Genomic DNA, 17,377 nt, shown 5'->3' with positions numbered 1-17,377 from the left:
TAGGCACGTTGAAGTTTTTTATTATTTTTAATTGGCCAATAATGACATGTCATTTTTGGGGTGAAAAAGTTCAAAGTGATGGAAATTGGGGTTCAAGGTATGGGACAGGTATATTGGGGTGCTTTATGAGTGGGACAGATGTTTTTAGGCTTGCAGATGGGAGTAATCGGTCTTTTTCCACTTTTTTTTTTAAAGTACCCTAAAATGACCCAAATATATACTTATACCCATTTTCATGTACCCCAAATTTAATGAGAGCATGTATTTTGCTCAAAAAACTTGCTTTCTATCATTTTTTTGCATTTTTAAAAAAATGCATATAACAGCCATTTCACACAATTTCAGTCCCCAAAAACTCTCTAATGTGATCTCTTATACACTTCTCTTCTGTTTTCCTATGTTAGTTTAGCATTTTTTGGGGTACAGGATGATTTCCCCATTTTCACCTGCACTTTTCACTGCAAGAATTTTCACGTGAAACCCGTTTGGAATTAAATAGGTCGAAAAACGGAGCGTTTTCGCTGCAATTTTCGCCCGATTGCCGCGAAAAATTTTCGGGCGAACAATTGCCGCGAATTTGCGGATAATTGAATACCCTAGTTTATGTGTGGTGTGTGGCTAATATGAACAAAAGAACATATAACTGTGTTATGAAGGAGAGATAATTATTGGAGACACATCTGGAAAAAGAAAGGTGTAATTTTTCTATAAAGTCCAGTAAAGTTTTCCTATAAAGTAATTTGATCATAGAACCAATTTGTTAGGTGAGGAAACGATATAATATATACTGTATATATGTGTGTACCCTGCTCTATGACTTGTCTTTCAGCTTACCTGGGATTCTTGTGGATGTTGTTGCTGGTCGCATATGGGCAGAGAGACCCCAATTCGTACTACCTCAATAAACATATCGAGAATAGTTTCACCGATGGTCTTGGAGATGTCTGCAGCTACCGAGATTTCTTTACCTGGGCAAACACGACTCTGATCAACAATCTATATGGAACTTATCCAGGTACCATTCATCATTATAGGGCTTCGGGGCTATTGCTGACTCACTCTCACCCGTCACCTACACGCAGAGGAGGCTGCCATATTATAGGCTGAACTGATAATCATTACAAAGCATAATAGTCATTTCTAATCATGGTAATCATTTGCCCAACATTTCCACCATTCATCTCCCCAGGAAATGACCTCCATTATCCTATGGAGGTAATGGTCCAAATGGCAGTGGCGTTTCAAGGGTGGAGCAAGTGGGACACATGCCCTGGCTGTGGGGCATTGTATGCAGATGGAGCCAGCATTATTTTAGTATTACTATTTAACAAAAGATGAATATAGCATTTATTATTATTATTATTATTATTATTATTATTATTAATAAAGTATAAGGTGCCACAAAGTGTCAGAGCACCGTACAAGGGGAAAAGCGAAAATGGTATCCAGATGATAGATCTAGATTATGTCGACATTTTCATGTCGACATTTTGACCCTGTCGACCTTTTGACTGTCTAACATGTGGTGTCTATCTCTTGACTGTCTAACTAGATACTGTCTATCTGTTATACCGCACCCAGCGAAAAGTGTTGCAAAATAAGAGATTAACAAATCACAATATACACAACAGCTACCAATAGTGTATGTACACAGATTGCTATAACATCAAAGGCTTGGTAGGATAAACATAGGGGTGAGTGAGAGGACACTCAGGGGCAAACCCAGGATTTGCAGAGGGGGGTTTCCGAATGCAGTCTGCAGTCTCGCGCTATGCGGACCATTGGATCAGGTGTGAAGTCTGGGAGAGTGGTAGAAGAATCTAGTAGTGACCTTTTACATTTATGTACATAATGGTCTGTTTAGACAATGGATACTGTATGGAATACAGTATTACTATAAATGGTCTATACCAGTGGTTCTCAAACTGTGTGCTGTGGCACCCCGGGATGCCTCGGGACACTTGTAGGGGAGCCTTGGGTTGGTGGTCCAGGATCAATTCATATTATTTATGGTCAGTGTAATAGGCAAAACCAGTGCTGGTGTCTGTCAATCATAAAACATGTGGACAAACTAAAGCAAATCCTGTCTCTCACCGCACAACTGACCCTAAGGATGACCTATAAACCAATTCACTTAATTGAATATTTATTTCTGAATTTCTCAATAAAAAACTTGAGGCCTAGGGGCGCCTTGAGAAAAATTCTGATACCCTACGGTGCCGTGATTTAAAAAAAAGTTTGAGAACCACTGGTCTATAGTATAGGCTGTATTAAACATATATATATATATATATATATATATATATATATATATATATAATTACTTTTTCAAACCATGCTGTATAAACATAGTTTCGACTGAATCATTGGAGTGCCGGACCTCTCGTACACTATATATATATATATATATATATATAGATATACATATATGTATATATATAGATATATAGTTATATATATTCTAGAGATGAGCGGGTTCGGCTTTACTTGGTTTTACTCGGATTTACTCGGTTCTCAAAACGGCATCTTATTGGCTCACGGACGTCATGTGTTTTGGATAGCCAATAAGAAACATCCGGATAAAACCGAACTGGCGTTAATTCTGGCGTTACATTCGAACCGGCTTATCTCTAATATATATATGTAGCAGGTTTGGATGATGTGTGACCACCTTCATACAGCACGGCTCTGCAGCTCAAATGACAGAACTGCTTCAACGTTTTGATGTCATCACCTCGTCATCAGTCTGCCCTTTAGGGTTAAGACATTAGGGTAAGGTTAGGGGTCTGGGTTAGTGTCAGGGCCAGCAACATAAATCTTGGGGCCCAGTACACTGGTATCTCTGGGACCCCCTCCCCCCAACTTAACTTGGCAGTGGGAGGCTTTAAAAAACAGTCTCTCTCTCTCTCTCTCTATCTCTATCAAACTTATGTTCAGTTATATGGAGGGGGACAGGATTTGCTTCTGTTTGTGCACATATTTATGATTGCCAGCCACCAGCACTGGTTTTGCCTATAACATTCACTATAAATAATTTGACTTGGTCAAGGACCACCAATCCAAGGCACCCTGCATGTGTCCCGAGTCACCCCAGGGTGCCACGGCACACAGTTTGAGAACCACTGGTCTAGTGCAACGTTTTTCAACCGCTGTCCCACGGCACACCAGCGGATGTCAAGTGTGCCGTGGAGTCAGAGCTGCCTCCAGTTCAACAGAATGACCGGGCAGCGCTGGGCTCCCCTAGGCGGCTCAGGTACGTCGCAGCCGTGACCTATGAAGACACAGCAGAGCGACATTATAGGTCACGCATGCTGTGTTGCTGTCCTGCAAGCCCGCCAGCATGCCTGCCATACAACTCGCCTGCATGCTCGTCCACCAGTCAGCCAGCACGCCCCCACACGCTGCACCCCAGCTGATGAGGGACAGGACAACAATGAGCTCCCGCAACAGGCGAGGGGTAGGGACCAAGGTGTGTTATTTTATTTTTTATGCCGGGGCCTATGTGATAGTTATTTTTTTCTATAGAGAGCAATATGGCCGTTTTTCTGTAGTGAGCAATGTAATTGTTGTTTTCTGTGGGGGCCAGTCAATGTAATTGTTTTACTATGGGGAGCAATGTGATTGGGTTTTTTTCCTGTGGGGGCCAGTCAATGTAATTGTTTTTTCTGTGGGGGCCAATGCGTGTGTGTTTTTTTCCTCGTGGGGGACAGCAGTGTGCCTTGGCAATTTTAAAAACTTTTCAGTGTGCTGCGAGTTGAAAAAGGTTGAAAATCACTGGTCTAGTGTGTACCCAACTTAATTATTGCAGCTGGTCTGTGGGTTACAGCTCCCTCCTCCACTTCTGCAAAAAAATGCAACAATGTAATCTTAGTGACAAACTGCAGAGATTAACCCTTTCTGTGACTGCTGCACAGGGATCGCACAACCTCTATTCATAGGGCTGAATTCAATTAGGGGAGAGGTTCTCGCCCCACGAAGAAGTGCAAGTATATACCGCACTTAGTGTACCATTGGATTTGCAGATATTTCCTTGCAATACACTATATACATAGAAACAGAGAATTTTACTGCAGGCATTAGGGTAAGTTTAGGGGTCTGGGTTAGGGTCAGGGCCAGCAACAGAAATCTTGGGGACCAGTACACTGATATCTCTGGGGCCCTTAACTTGGCAGAGGGGACCTTTAAAAAATGGAGCCTTTGACTCAGACTGTCAGTGAGCCCGGCAGGTGGTTTTCCTGCTGGGATACCCGGGTCTTCGGTGGCAGGGACATACAGAAAAACGTCAGCGCAGCAACATGCATAATGATGGTAATACAGCGTGGACCACAGGGACTGGACAAAGTGATGGGGTAAAAGGAGGGGGGAGGGCTTATGGGGCCTGTTAATTGTTTTCCTACTTAAATTGAGCAGTTGGAGCATACACTTTAAAAAGCAATATTGGCACTGTGGCCCTGATCCTTGGGGCCCCCCTAAACCTCAGGGCCCTGCACAAGTGTCCCCTGTGTCCCCCCCCCCCCTGTCACCGGGCCTGCCTCCATGTGAAAATGAATTTTACACACGTCATGGGCAATTGTCCATTGAACACAATCTCAGCACGTATTTGTATTAAACATATTTAACTAATAGAAATAAAATAAGTGGTCAGGAAAAGTTAAATGTCCCATAATAAATAAATAAATACACATACACCGTGTATGTGTCAGTAATGTAAATGCTTATAAATCCCATTTCATAGCTTCCACTATATAATACTCGCTAGAGTCATGCTTCAGAAATACAGTCCTCAGGGGCTGATACAGCGCATGTTTTCCAGGTCTCCTTACAAGTAGAGAAATTAGTATATTTTATATTAGTCAGCAATTAATATACCCATCCTACTGCTAGGAGATATGGAAAACATGCACTGTTAGCAGGCCCTGAAACCCAGATGAAACAATCACTGAACTAGAGTGTGGATAAATAATCATGGTACCTGAGCTTAGATCATATTTTGGATTTGCACCATTGGAGTGGTTTTGGTTTTCAGCAAGGTCACGGACACTAGGTTGAATGATTATATAAAAGTGAAAGTTACTGAAGTTGTTTTGTTTGTTGTGGACTAGGCTTTGTGACAGATGGTCACTCCAAGCTGGTCGGAGGTACGCGGATCCGTCAGGTTCGCGTCATAAAGGATTCTTGCCCAATAGCGCGTGCCCTGCAGAGCACAATTGAAGACTGCCGGACTCCGTACTCTCTGGATACAGAAGATATGGGACTGTATGGTGAAAAGTGGAATATCTCTGCTTTCAGCAACACAACTGAAGCCAACACAGCATGGCACTACCAGAGCCAGTCTAAACTTAGGGGCCACCCGGTCTGGGGCCGACGGACAACGTACCGCGGAGGGGGCTATGTGGTTGATTTAGGAAGTGATCGAGCGACTGCTTCCAGGTATTCCTATATAGCCTAAATATATCTGCAAAATTATCAAGCCCTACTTACCAAATGCAAGGTGAAGTAAAATATTGAGTTCAGCGTTATGGTTTAAGCCTGTAATGAGCTGAACCTCTACTCGTAACCCAATTGTATGCTCAAAATGATTTATTCCATGATCTAAACCAGTGGTTCTCAAACTCAGTCCTCAGGACCCTACACGGTTCACATTTTCTCCATGTCACCCAGCGGGTGCACTGTGTATCACCAACTGTCACATTTTAAAAATCTACAGGTGACCTGCAAGACACGTGGGGTCCTGGGGACAGAGTTTGAGAACCTGTGATCTAAACCATTCCTGGAACTCAGAACACCCATAGATATAATACGCCAACAACCAGCACAGATACTGTCAGGGCCTTCCAGTGGGATGTGGCCAATTTACCTACAATCAAAATCCCCACGGTCAAAATACCGACAACCATTGGCCGACGGTCAAAATCCCGACATGGTCAAAATACCGACATGTAAAGTATTGACAAGGTCAAAATAACGACATTTAAAATGGCGACAGATCAAAAAGTCGACATGTTTTTCATGATTTTTGTCATTGAAACCGACTTGTTTATACTTTGCCATCCCAGTGGACCTGGAGAGGGAATATGACAGTGTGTCGAGCAAAGCGAGGGTCCGTGCCCGAAGCATGGCGAGCGTAGCGTGCCAGGAGAGGGGACGCAGTACACTTTACAGTGTCCATGACGACCTATGTCGGAAAAAAAAAAAATTAAAAACTTGTGTCAACTTTTTGACCTGTTGACATTTTAAATGTCGGTATTTTGACCTTGTCTGTATTTTAAATGTCTGTATTTTGACCTTGACGGGATTTTGACCTTGTCGGGATTTTGACCATCGGTCAATTGGTGTCGGGATTTTGATTATAGGTATTTCATACCAAACCCCTTCCAGTGATAATATTCTGTTTTATTCTTTCCAGAGTTTTGCAGTATCTCTTCAACAACGTCTGGCTGGACACTTACACCAGAGCAGTGTTTGTGGAGTTCACCATTTATAATGCCAACGTCAACCTCTTCTGCATCATCAGGCTGACGTTTGAGACCAATGCATTAGGTAGGAACGCTGGTGCCGGATTAGTGAAGGTTTAGGTTTTAGTAACATCACAAGAAATTTGCATCAGTGGTTGCAACACAATTTGCTGCAAGTAATTGTTTCATCAAATAATCACCGAACACTTGTTGTTTTTTAAGGCACCTTCCTGACGCACGCTGATCTGCAGAGTATCCGACTGTATCCTTATACGGATGGCTTGCACATCTTTGTGGTGGCAGCTGAAGTTATATATTTCCTCTTTGTTATTTACTACATGGTGATACAGGTAAGAATAGCAGAGTCATATAAAGTGACATAATTATATTATTATTATTATTATTATTTTATTTATATGGTGTCTCAAGGAGACTGCAGCGTCTTTGAAAGTACATAAACAGAAAACATAGAAAGAAAATGTTCTGCAATGTTTTGTACTTATGGTACATCATATTGCAGAACATGGAATACAATCTATATAACTATTGCTGCGTATCTAGGCCCTCATTCCGAGTTGTTCGCTCGCTAGCAGTTTTTATGCCGCCGCCCACTGGAAGTGTATTTTAGCTTAGCAGAAGTGCGAACGAAAGGATCGCACAGCGGCTACAAAATAATTTTGTGCAGTTTCAGAGTAGCTTCAGACCTACTCAGCGCTTGCGATCACTCCAGACTATTTAGTTCCTGTTTTGACGTCACGAACACGCCCTGCGTTCACCCAGCCACGCCTGCGTTTTTCCTGGCACGCCTGCGTTTTTTCGAACACTCCCTGAAAACGGTCAGTTGACACCCAGTAAGGCCCTCTTCCTGTCGATCATTCTGCGGCCAGCAGTGCGACTGAAAAGCTCTGCTAGACCTTGTGTGAAACGACATCGTTCTTTGTAATAGTATGACGAGCGTGCGCATTGCGCCGCATACGCATGCGCAGAAGTGCCTTTTTTTGCCTGATCGCTGCACAGCGAATGAAAGCAGCTAGCGAACAACTCGGAATGAACACAAAGGTTTGGTGCCATTGTAGGCAGTGGAGGAGGAGGTGATGGTATATGTGAGGGAAGGAAAGGCACATGAGGAAGGAGGGTCCTGCTCGTTAGAGCTTACAATCTAAGGAGGAGGGGCAGATGGGTGACACATATGGGGTCCGTGAGCAAAGAGCTTAGCGTGATGGGTGAGAATGAGAGCTGGACGGTTTTAATAAAATAGGTTTTGAGAGTCAGTTTAAATCTTTGCAGAGAGGTGGAGAGTGTGATCAGGAAAGGGAGAGCGTTCCAGTGTTGGGGAGCAGCACTCAGATGTGGGAGTGGGAGGAGGTAATCGTTTGAGAGGCGAGGAGGTAGTCATTGTGTGAGTGAAGTGGGTTGGACGGGAGTGTGGCGGGAGCTGAGGTTGGAGATGTAGGAGGGAGAGGATTGGGTGAGTGGGAGAGTTTGAATTGGGTCCTGAAGGAGAAGATGAGCCAGTATACGGCTTATAGGAGAGGGGAGGCAGACTTAGGGCCTAATTCGGATCCGATCAACTCCGAACTGCGCATGCGTATGCACCGCAATGCGTAGGCGCGTCGGACGGCTACAACGGGCATCGGCGGTCAGCGACGGGACGGTGCGAAGGATCCATTTGCACGGGCGTATGTAAGGTGATTGACAGGAAGAGGCCGTTTGTGGGTGGCAACTGACCATTTTCAGGGAGTGTCCAGAAAAATGCAGGCGGGCTCATGCGTTTGAAGGGAGGGTGTCTGACGTCAGCTCCGGCCCCCGATCAGCAGGATTCCGTCGCACAGAAAGAGTAAGTCCTGGGCTGATTTTTGTGCAGGTCAGGAACACATAGGATCGCACACGCAGCAGCACTGAGGACAGATTGGAATGGAGAGAGGCAGGAGTCATGGATGAGGGTCTTGGTTGCCTCTATCTCTGATGTTCATATTGTATGGAAATTAGTAGTGATTTCCATTGGTATCCGAGTGATAGATCTACACTGTCTAGATAGAGACAGTCAATAGGTCGACACCATATGGTCGACATGCATTCGGTCTGCAGGATCAAATGGTGGACAGTGCTTAAGGTCGACATGTTTCAAATAATGACATGACACACGTTTTTTTTTTGGGGGGGGGGGTTGCATATTTTTCAACTTGATTTACAATCCAACGTGGAATAGATTGGGAATAGTAAACCTGGCTGAAGCGTGGAAAGCGGAACGAGAATGTAATGGTACACGCTTCCAGTAATACCCCTTTTCCACTAGCTCTAAAAACATGGGTAAATGCGTGGAAACAGCCCCCTCTGCAAATTCCCGGATCAAGTGACCTGGGAATCCTACCCGGGTAGCTAGCCGGGTTGAACACGTGTTCAACCCGGTAAGCTGTGTAGTGTGAACGGAAGCCGCGTCGAGGCGACACGGCTCCCGTTCACAGTGTATGGAAGGGCGGCCCTGGGAGATCATGTGATCTCCCAGCGCCGCCCCTGCCGCGTCAGCAGCAGCGTCACCAACCCTGCTATATGCCGTGTTGGTGAGCTGAGTGTAGAAGGGGGCTGTAACACGGGTCGCCGCCGTGTCAGGCTCCTGGCTGCGACCCATGCTAGCTAGCGGAAAAGGGGTATAATTGTGGTCACATATGATGAAACATAGAAAATGAAACAAAACAACTATAAAAACTTGTGTCGACCACTTCCATGTTGACCTTTTAACCGTCAACCTAATGTATATTGACCATATGGGGTCATACTAATGACGGTTTATCTAGTTACTGTAGATCTTCTCCCATTCCATCTACGTCAGTGCGTAATACAGTTTATACTGGTGAGATGAGTAATACCTATGGGGGTCATTCATATCTGATCGCTGCTGTGCATTTTTGCACAGCGGGCAATCAGGTAGTAACTGCGCATGCGTATACACCGCAATGCACACGCGCATCGGACAACAACAAAGGGCATCGCTGGTCAGCGACGGGATGGTGCGAAAAATCCGATCGCACGGGCGTTCGAAAGGTGATTGACGGGAGGAGGCCGTTTATGGGTGGTAACTGACCGTTTACTGGGAGTGTCCGGAAAAAGGCAGGCGTGCCCGTGACATGAGCTCCGGCCCCGATCAACCTCTTCTCACTCCTGGGCTGCGCAGAGACTGCACATAGTGGATTTTTGCAGCTCTGCGTACACATGGGATCGCACAGTTGCATGGCGATTATACACTCCTCCTGGGGGGCGGCAAATATCTGAACGCAGGACAGCAAAATTAGCAGCGCAGCGGTCAGATCTGAATCATCCCCTATGTCAGACATGAGGCTAATGCAGAGTGTTCGCTGCCACAGTTTGCATAGCGTGTGCAATCGCTTTACACACGCTCAGAAAGTGAACCCACGTATACTCCCTATAGCAAACCTGTGCCCCTGCGGCATTGCGACTCCTTACAGCTAGAAGAACAGGGAAATAAAGGGGCAGACTGATATATGCGGAGTACAGTTAGGGGACATATCTTCTGCTCATACACAGTGATAATGATGGTTTGGTGCCAGGGGCGTCTCTAGAGAGGAGGGGACCCGTGTGCAGACTCCGTGTGTGGGCCCCCTCCTCTCCCGTAGCTGCCGCACCGCTGCTAGCGCTCTGAGCGCTGTAGACTCTGGCACAGTCTACAGTGCATGCGCAGGACTCCGAAAAAATGGCAGCTGAGCTATTTTTCACAGAGTTCTAATAGCGATGCGGATGCCGGCGCTGGATTTAGGAGGGGTGAGTATTTTAAAAATGGGTGCGGTGGGGGACCTCTCTGGACTCATGGGCCCGTGTGCACTGCACCCATTATAGAAACGCCAGTGGTTACAATGTATTCCAGTAATTAGTATTCTATAGCCATTGGCTGGGACATCTAATTTTTACCCTCTATGGAGTTATATACACTCATGTACAATAACAATGGGGCGATTCAGTGACGGACGCCGTTAGCGATGCATCCAAAGACGCAGCATCAGATCACCATCACGACCATCCGGTCGCAGCCACCGACGATCTGAGTAAGCCTACTCTTACGCAGAATGACCACTGGGGCTCCTCTACCAGGGCCAAGAAATTGGTGTTGGAAGATGCAAACCTTGGCCTCGGGCCGTCTGCAAAACCGGGGCGACATGCACCCTTCTTGTAAAACAGTCCCTGTTGCCGCCCCTGCTCCGCTGCTAAGAGGGGCTGCGTGTTGGGAGCACTGTGAGCGACAATGCAGGACCCGTTCTGCGCATGTGCAGGCTACCCGCTAATGGAGCAGTTCACAAGCCGTCACGTTAGCATACTACTCAGGCGCTATGTGGCGTATGCGGTGACAAAGTGCTCGGCTCATGAAGCGGACACCTTCAGGAGTTGTCTGGATAGCTCGGAGCTTTCTGAATAAATATCTGGGGGAGGTGTGTTTGTGTGTGTGTGTGTGTGTGTGTGTGTGTGTGTGTGTGTGTGTGTATGGGTGTGTTGGGGGGGGTTGCCTTCACAAAATAATAAGTTAAAGGGACAAATTGAGCTTCACGCACTTTGCCCAGCCACGTAGCTATGTTTGTGCATTTTCCACAGGTCAAACTCATGAGAAGTGTAAAATGCAGACGGTATTTTCAGAGCAAGTGGAACTTGCTGGAGTTCACCATAATCCTGATCAGTTGGAGCGCCCTCTCTGTCTTTGTGAAAAGGACAATTCTCGGGAACAGAGACATCAACTACTACCAGGACCACAAGGACGAGTAAATGCTGAATGTCACCACCATCATCCATCTTTCTGTCTGCGGTTCCTAGAAATACTATGGGGGAGGTTTATCAAAGCTTCCAAAGAGGATAAGTGGATGTGTTTCATAAACGAGAGCTTGGATCTGATTGGATGCTATGGTCATGACTTCATGTCCTTTTTAGAAGATATGATAAATCCCTACCCATGATATTAAACCAGTGTATGTATAGGCCACCCACCAGGGGCATAGACAGAACTTTGTGGACCCTATAGCGGGGCCCCTGGGACAGTGGTTCTAGAGAGACACCTCTACTCAGCAGTTATTAATTTTATGCCCCATAGCAGTGCCCTAGTTAATGTTATGCCCCATAGCAGTGCCTAGTTAATGTTATACCCCATAGCAGTGCCCTAGTTAATGTTATGCCCCATGGCAGTGCCCTAGTTAATGTTATTCCCCATAGTAGTGCCCTAGTTAATGTTATACCCCATAGCAGTGCCCTAGTTAATGTTATGCCCCATAGCAGTGCCCTAGTTAATGTTATTCCCCATAGCAGTGCCCTAGTTAATGTTATACCCCATAGCAGTGCCCTAGTTAATGTTATGCCCCATGGCAGTGCCCTAGTTAATGTTATGCCCCATGGCAGTGCCCTAGTTAATGTTATGCCCCATAGCAGTGCCCTAGTTAATGTTATGCCCCATAGCAGTGCCCTAGTTAATGTTATGCCCCATAGCAGTGCCCTAGTTAATGTTATTCCCCATAGCAGTGCCCTAGTTAATGTTATACCCCATAGCAGTGCCCTAGTTAATGTTATGCCCCATAGCAGTGCCCTAGTTAATGTTATACCCCATAGCAATGCCCTAGTTAATGTTATACCCCATAGCAGTGCCCTAGTTAATGTTATACCCCATAGCAATGCCCTAGTTAATGTTATACCCCATAGCAGTGCCCTAGTTAATGTTATACCCCATAGCAGTGCCCTAGTTAATGTTATACCCCATAGCAGTGCCCTCATTTATTTTATAACCCATAGCAGTGCCCTCGTTCATATTATGCCACATTATAGTGCCTCCACCTCATATTGTGCCATATTACAGTGCTCCAGTTAATATGGGATACGGTCATTAGGTCGACAACACTTATGTTGACCACTATTGGTCGACATGGTCACTAGGTCGACCTGGAAAAGGTTGAAATGAGTTTTTCACACTTTTTTTTGTAATTTTTCTGAACTTTTTTATACTTTACGATCCACGTGGACTACGATTGGGAATAGTAACCTGTGCTGAGCGCAGCGAGGCACCTTGCCCGAAGCATGGCGAGCGAAGCGAGCTATGCGAGGGGACACGGTGCACTAATTGGGGTTCCTGGTCTCTTTACGAAGAAAACGACACAAAAAAAAACGTCACGTCGACCTTTTTCCATGTTGAGCTAGTACATGTCGACCTAGTGACCCTGTCGACCTAATGCATGTTGACCAATAGTGGTCGACCTAATGACTGTCAACCTAAGTGTGGTCGACCTAATGACCCATACCCGTTCATATTATGTAACATTATAATGGCCTGGGCCCAATAGCAGCTGCACTCCCTGCACCAATAGTAGCCCCCCCCCCCCCCCTCCTTCTCTCCCACTGTTTCACCAACACTGCCTGATGGAACTTGCCTGTGGCTGTTCTATTAATTGCTCCATCCATTCATATTCATTGATGCATCCATTTATAACTAGCAAAAATTGGATAGAGGAGACACGGATTATTATAAATGGCGAAAAGAAAAGTAATATTAATATTAATAATATGCCAAAAAGTAACAGACACTACAGTAAGTAGGGCCAGTGCCGTCACTAGGGGTGTGGGAGCGGTGTCAGTGGTCGTTGCAGAGAGCTCTGGGAGTGGCACCATCGCTGCCCTGTGGCCCTTGCTGGATAGCAGTGTGCCGGAATGCAGATCGCAGCTGCAGTGCCGCATGGAGCGTCCTTTGTATGCTCCAGGCATACATCCTGCAGTCTGTACAGCCACTCAGAGTGTCCTCCGGGCAGTGCTGCACTTGCTGGTGGCCCCGTCTCCCATGCCCGGGTACTAGGGGTGTGGCCTAATGTAAGCAGGTGTGCAAAATTAGCATAAGGCAGTAAATCAGGCTTTCGCGGTTACCGGCAACTACAGCCACTTTGCGTCCGGCTCACAATCCACCCCCTATGTGACCGGCCCACTTTCACATCACCATATTTGTTTTGTAACGCCCCTTATTTGCACTGACTAAGTCATGAGATAATGTCCTTATTTTGTTTCTTTCTCTTCTTCTTTTATTTGAAGGTTTGTAAGTTTTAATGAAACTGCGGATGCGGATGCAGCCTTGGGCTATCTGATAGCTTTCTTAGTACTTCTATCCACCATTAAGCTGTGGCACCTTCTGAGACTCAACCCAAAGCTTAAGATGATCACAGCGACACTGCGCAGAGCCTGGGGTGACATCTCTGGATTCATCACAGTCATGGTCATAATGTTTCTGGCCTATTCCATTGCTGTGAGTGCCTATATGTTCTCTTACTGCAGCGTGGCCGTGTCATTAATGGTGTAGATCTGTTCGAGCGTGAAACGTCTATTGAGCTGATGCACAGAACAGGTTGCACTAATCTAAGGAACACAAGACGTTTATTAAGCCGGATTTTCGTTTTTTGTTTTGTTACTGACAATCACTTTTAAGGAATATTTTACTTAAAAGACACATTGCATTATAAATACCTTGAATTAACGGGTCCGGTAGGTAATACTAACGGTCGGAATCCCGACGGTCAGGAGTCCGATGCCAGAATCCCGACTGCCAGAATGCAGATGGCGAGCAAGACCAGTCCTCTCGCAGGCTTGCCACACTGTTATAGTCCCCCTTGTGATTTGGCGTGGAGCACCACCCGAGTGGAATTCTGGGTCTGGTCGAGATTCTGACCAGCGCCATTTTTCGTCTCCTGACTGCCAGGATCCCCTCAGCTGGTAAATTAACTGCATCCTAAATTAATGGATGTGACCTTCATCAGGAAGCTAAGGCCATTTTATTATTAACAGTTACTTATATAGCGCCAACATATTTATAATTGGGAAGAAAACAGTAATAGAACAGTCTGGGTGATTACAGACAGTCAATGAGCTGAGAAGGCCTTGCACGCAAGCTTACAATTTATCGGAGTCCTAGGAAGTGGCTTTTGGGCATAGTGAGGCGTGGGCATGCAGCGAGGCCACACCCCTGTGAGCAGTAACCACGCCTACACTTTTTAAGGATCATTAAAGCCGGGCACACACTAGGTAATTAATTGGACAATCTATCATTCCAACGCGATTCAGAATGATATATCAGCCACATCGCTGAGTGTGTACCCAGGATTGTGCGCTTCCACGGGTCATTCCCTGGGTCGTCCTGTTGGGCGTGCTGCATGCCTAATGGGAAGACACAGGGAACGAAGCATTTGAAATGCGGCGGGCAACTACACATCGTCCACTGCATTGTGCAGTGCGTACGAACGGTGCAATGTATTGTGCTGTCACGGGGTACACATATTGTTTAGTGTGTACCCAGCCAGTAGCAAACGCAGGATTTCTAGAAGGAGGTTTCCAAATTCAATCCACAATGTTCCGTTGTGCGGAACACTGGAGCAAGCGGTAGAAGGACCAAGTACCAACCCTGGACATTAATGTACACATTGGTCCTTTTATACACTGGATACTGTGTTGAACACAGTATTAATATTTAACACTATAGATGGTCTATATCTTAGGCTGTATCAAACATATTTAACTAATATAAATAAAATAAGTGGTCAGGTAAAGGTTAAACATCTGATAATGAATAAATACACAAACATTAGAGAACCAGCAGGAGACAGAACTGTACTTTCTCTGCACACATTCTCCCACCTCATGGTAAGGCTCCTGTCTCTTCTTCCTGGTAGCTACTCTCTGGACCACTGCAGTGACTGGATTCAGATCCACACACACAGCAAACATGGTAGAATAAGCTATTACCACTGGGCATGTGCAGCAGCTCTGCCCCTTTAAACTGCAGGTTGTGGCGACAGCAGTAGCGGATCTTGCCATGGCAAGCAGGACTTTTGCCTGGGGCGCCGCCTTCCGGAGGGCGCCGCACCATGACAAGATCCGCTACTGCTGTGCCCCCCGCTGTCGCTGCCCGCTGAGAAGGGAACTAGACGCGTAGCGTCTAGTTTAACTTCGTGGAGAGGACCTTTGCTGTGCGGTGCTACGCGTCTAGTTTTCCTTCGTGGAGAGGACCTTTGCTGTGCGGTGCGCGATGACGTCATCAAGCACCGCACAGCATTTCAGCGGCACTACTACTGTACAGGGGGCGTAACTGACCATGCCCCCTGTATGAAGCCACGCCCCTATTTCCCGCCCGGGGCGCAAAAAGCCCTAGAACCGGTCCTGGGCAACAGCTCTCGTAAGCGTATAATATATTCTATTGCTATTGTCATAATCTGAGTCGCTGGCCAAGAGGCGAGCGGTTTTCAGGCAACCGGAAACCCCCCCTGCGTTTTCCTATGCCAGCATTACGCCGAAGCAATTGAGATGGATGCAGAGCTGTGCCTATTGCCAAGACGCATACTTACGTTTCTATGGCTGCATTATTAGTCGCTCATATAGTAATATAAGTACAAGTGTAATTGTCACGTATAGATGCATCCAGCGCAAAAATGCTTCTGTCATCATCATCACCAAGTCACACACGTACACCAGACCTATAGAATCAGCATAGGTGGCAGACGTGTCTTAGCGTCTCTTTTGTGCGTATTTGGCTTGCTTCTTCATGCTAACCCAAGGTCTCCAGTCTGTGTAATCTCGGGACTGTCTGATTTCATCTGCTTGCAGTGTAACTTGATATTCGGATGGAAGCTTAAATCTTACAAAACTGTGTTTGACTCTGCTAAGACTATGGTCAGCCTTCAGCTGGGGATCTTCAACTATGAGGAGGTACAGTACATAACGGAAGTACGACGACCGGAACACACACCGACATAAGATTGGAACTGTCTGAATTGTGTAGAGTCTCATCTTTTGGCAATATCTGTAAAGTGGCCTCCAATAAGTACCAAACGCTAGCAAGCTGATTGTAAATTTGAATCCGCATTTGAATATTATTTTACCCCTTTTTATATCATAATAATATACATAATTTGTAGCCATCAGTAAAGTAATAAAACGGAAATACTTTCATTTACTTTAAATTCATTTATAACTGGACCACGCAGGTTCTAACTTGGGACCTAATTCAGACCTAATCGCAGCAGCAAAATGGTTCTCTAATGGGCAAAACCATGTGCACTGCAGGTGGGGCAGATATAACATTTGCAGAAAGTTAGATTTGGGTGGGGGGTGTTCAAACTGAAATCTAACTTGCAGTGTCAAAATAAAGCAGCCAGTATTTACCCTGCACAGAAACAAAATAACCCACCCAAATCTAACTCTCTCTGCACGTTTATCTGCCCCCCCCCTGCAGTGCACATTGGGGGTCATTCCGAGTTGATCGCTAGCTGCCGTTGTTCGCAGCGCAGCGATCTGGCTAATTATCGGCATTTCTGCGCATGCATATGCTCTGCAATGTGCACGCGCGACGTACGGATACAAATCCCTTTGTGGTTGTGCACAGGTTCTAGCGAAGTTTTCAGTCGCACTGATGGCCGCAAGAAGATTGACAGTAAGTGGGCGTTTCTGGGTGTCAACTGACCGTTTTCAGGGAGTGTTTGCAAAAAACGCAGGCGTGTCTGAAAAAACGCAGGCGTGGCTGGGCGTGTGTATGACGTCAAATCCGGACACGAATAGGCTGAAGTGATCGCAAGCGCCGAGTAGGTTCAGAGCTACTCTGAAACTGCACAAACTGTTTTTGCAGAGCTCGGCTGCACATGCGTTCGCACTTCTGCTAAGCTAAAATACACTCCCCAGTGGGCGGCGGCATAGCGTTTGCACGGCTGCTAAAACTAGCCAGCGAGCTATCAACTCGGAATGACCCCCATGGTGTTGCCCATTAGAGAACAATTTTGCTGCTGCGATCAGGTCTAAATTAGGCCCTGGTCAGAAAAACATCACAAATCCAAAATTGACTTGCTGACACCAAGGGGTAAATGTAAGGCAGTTGTGAGTTCCTGGAGAGTCTGCCTGATGTTTTAAAGAAGCAG

At 46.0% G+C, this 17,377-nt stretch overlaps 1 protein-coding gene across 1 annotated transcript in view; it reads left to right on the top strand.

Moving 5' to 3' along the window:
* The window catches only part of LOC134968785 (polycystin-1-like protein 2), a 206,213-nt gene that overhangs the window by 178,448 nt on the left and 10,388 nt on the right, over nt 1-17,377 (top strand). The window contains exons 32-38 of the mRNA XM_063944269.1: nt 830-1,015; nt 5,103-5,430; nt 6,407-6,540; nt 6,678-6,805; nt 11,055-11,218; nt 13,515-13,725; nt 16,074-16,175. Of these exons, the coding sequence (XP_063800339.1) occupies nt 830-1,015; nt 5,103-5,430; nt 6,407-6,540; nt 6,678-6,805; nt 11,055-11,218; nt 13,515-13,725; nt 16,074-16,175 (1,253 nt within the window). The remainder of the gene's footprint in view (nt 1-829; nt 1,016-5,102; nt 5,431-6,406; nt 6,541-6,677; nt 6,806-11,054; nt 11,219-13,514; nt 13,726-16,073; nt 16,176-17,377) is intronic.

The sequence above is a fragment of the Pseudophryne corroboree genome, chromosome 11, assembly GCF_028390025.1.
Source record: "Pseudophryne corroboree isolate aPseCor3 chromosome 11, aPseCor3.hap2, whole genome shotgun sequence".
NCBI classification, from domain to species: Eukaryota; Metazoa; Chordata; class Amphibia; order Anura; family Myobatrachidae; genus Pseudophryne; species Pseudophryne corroboree.
Note: the sequence above shows the minus strand (reverse complement) of the source record. Positions and strands in the feature narration are given on the sequence as shown.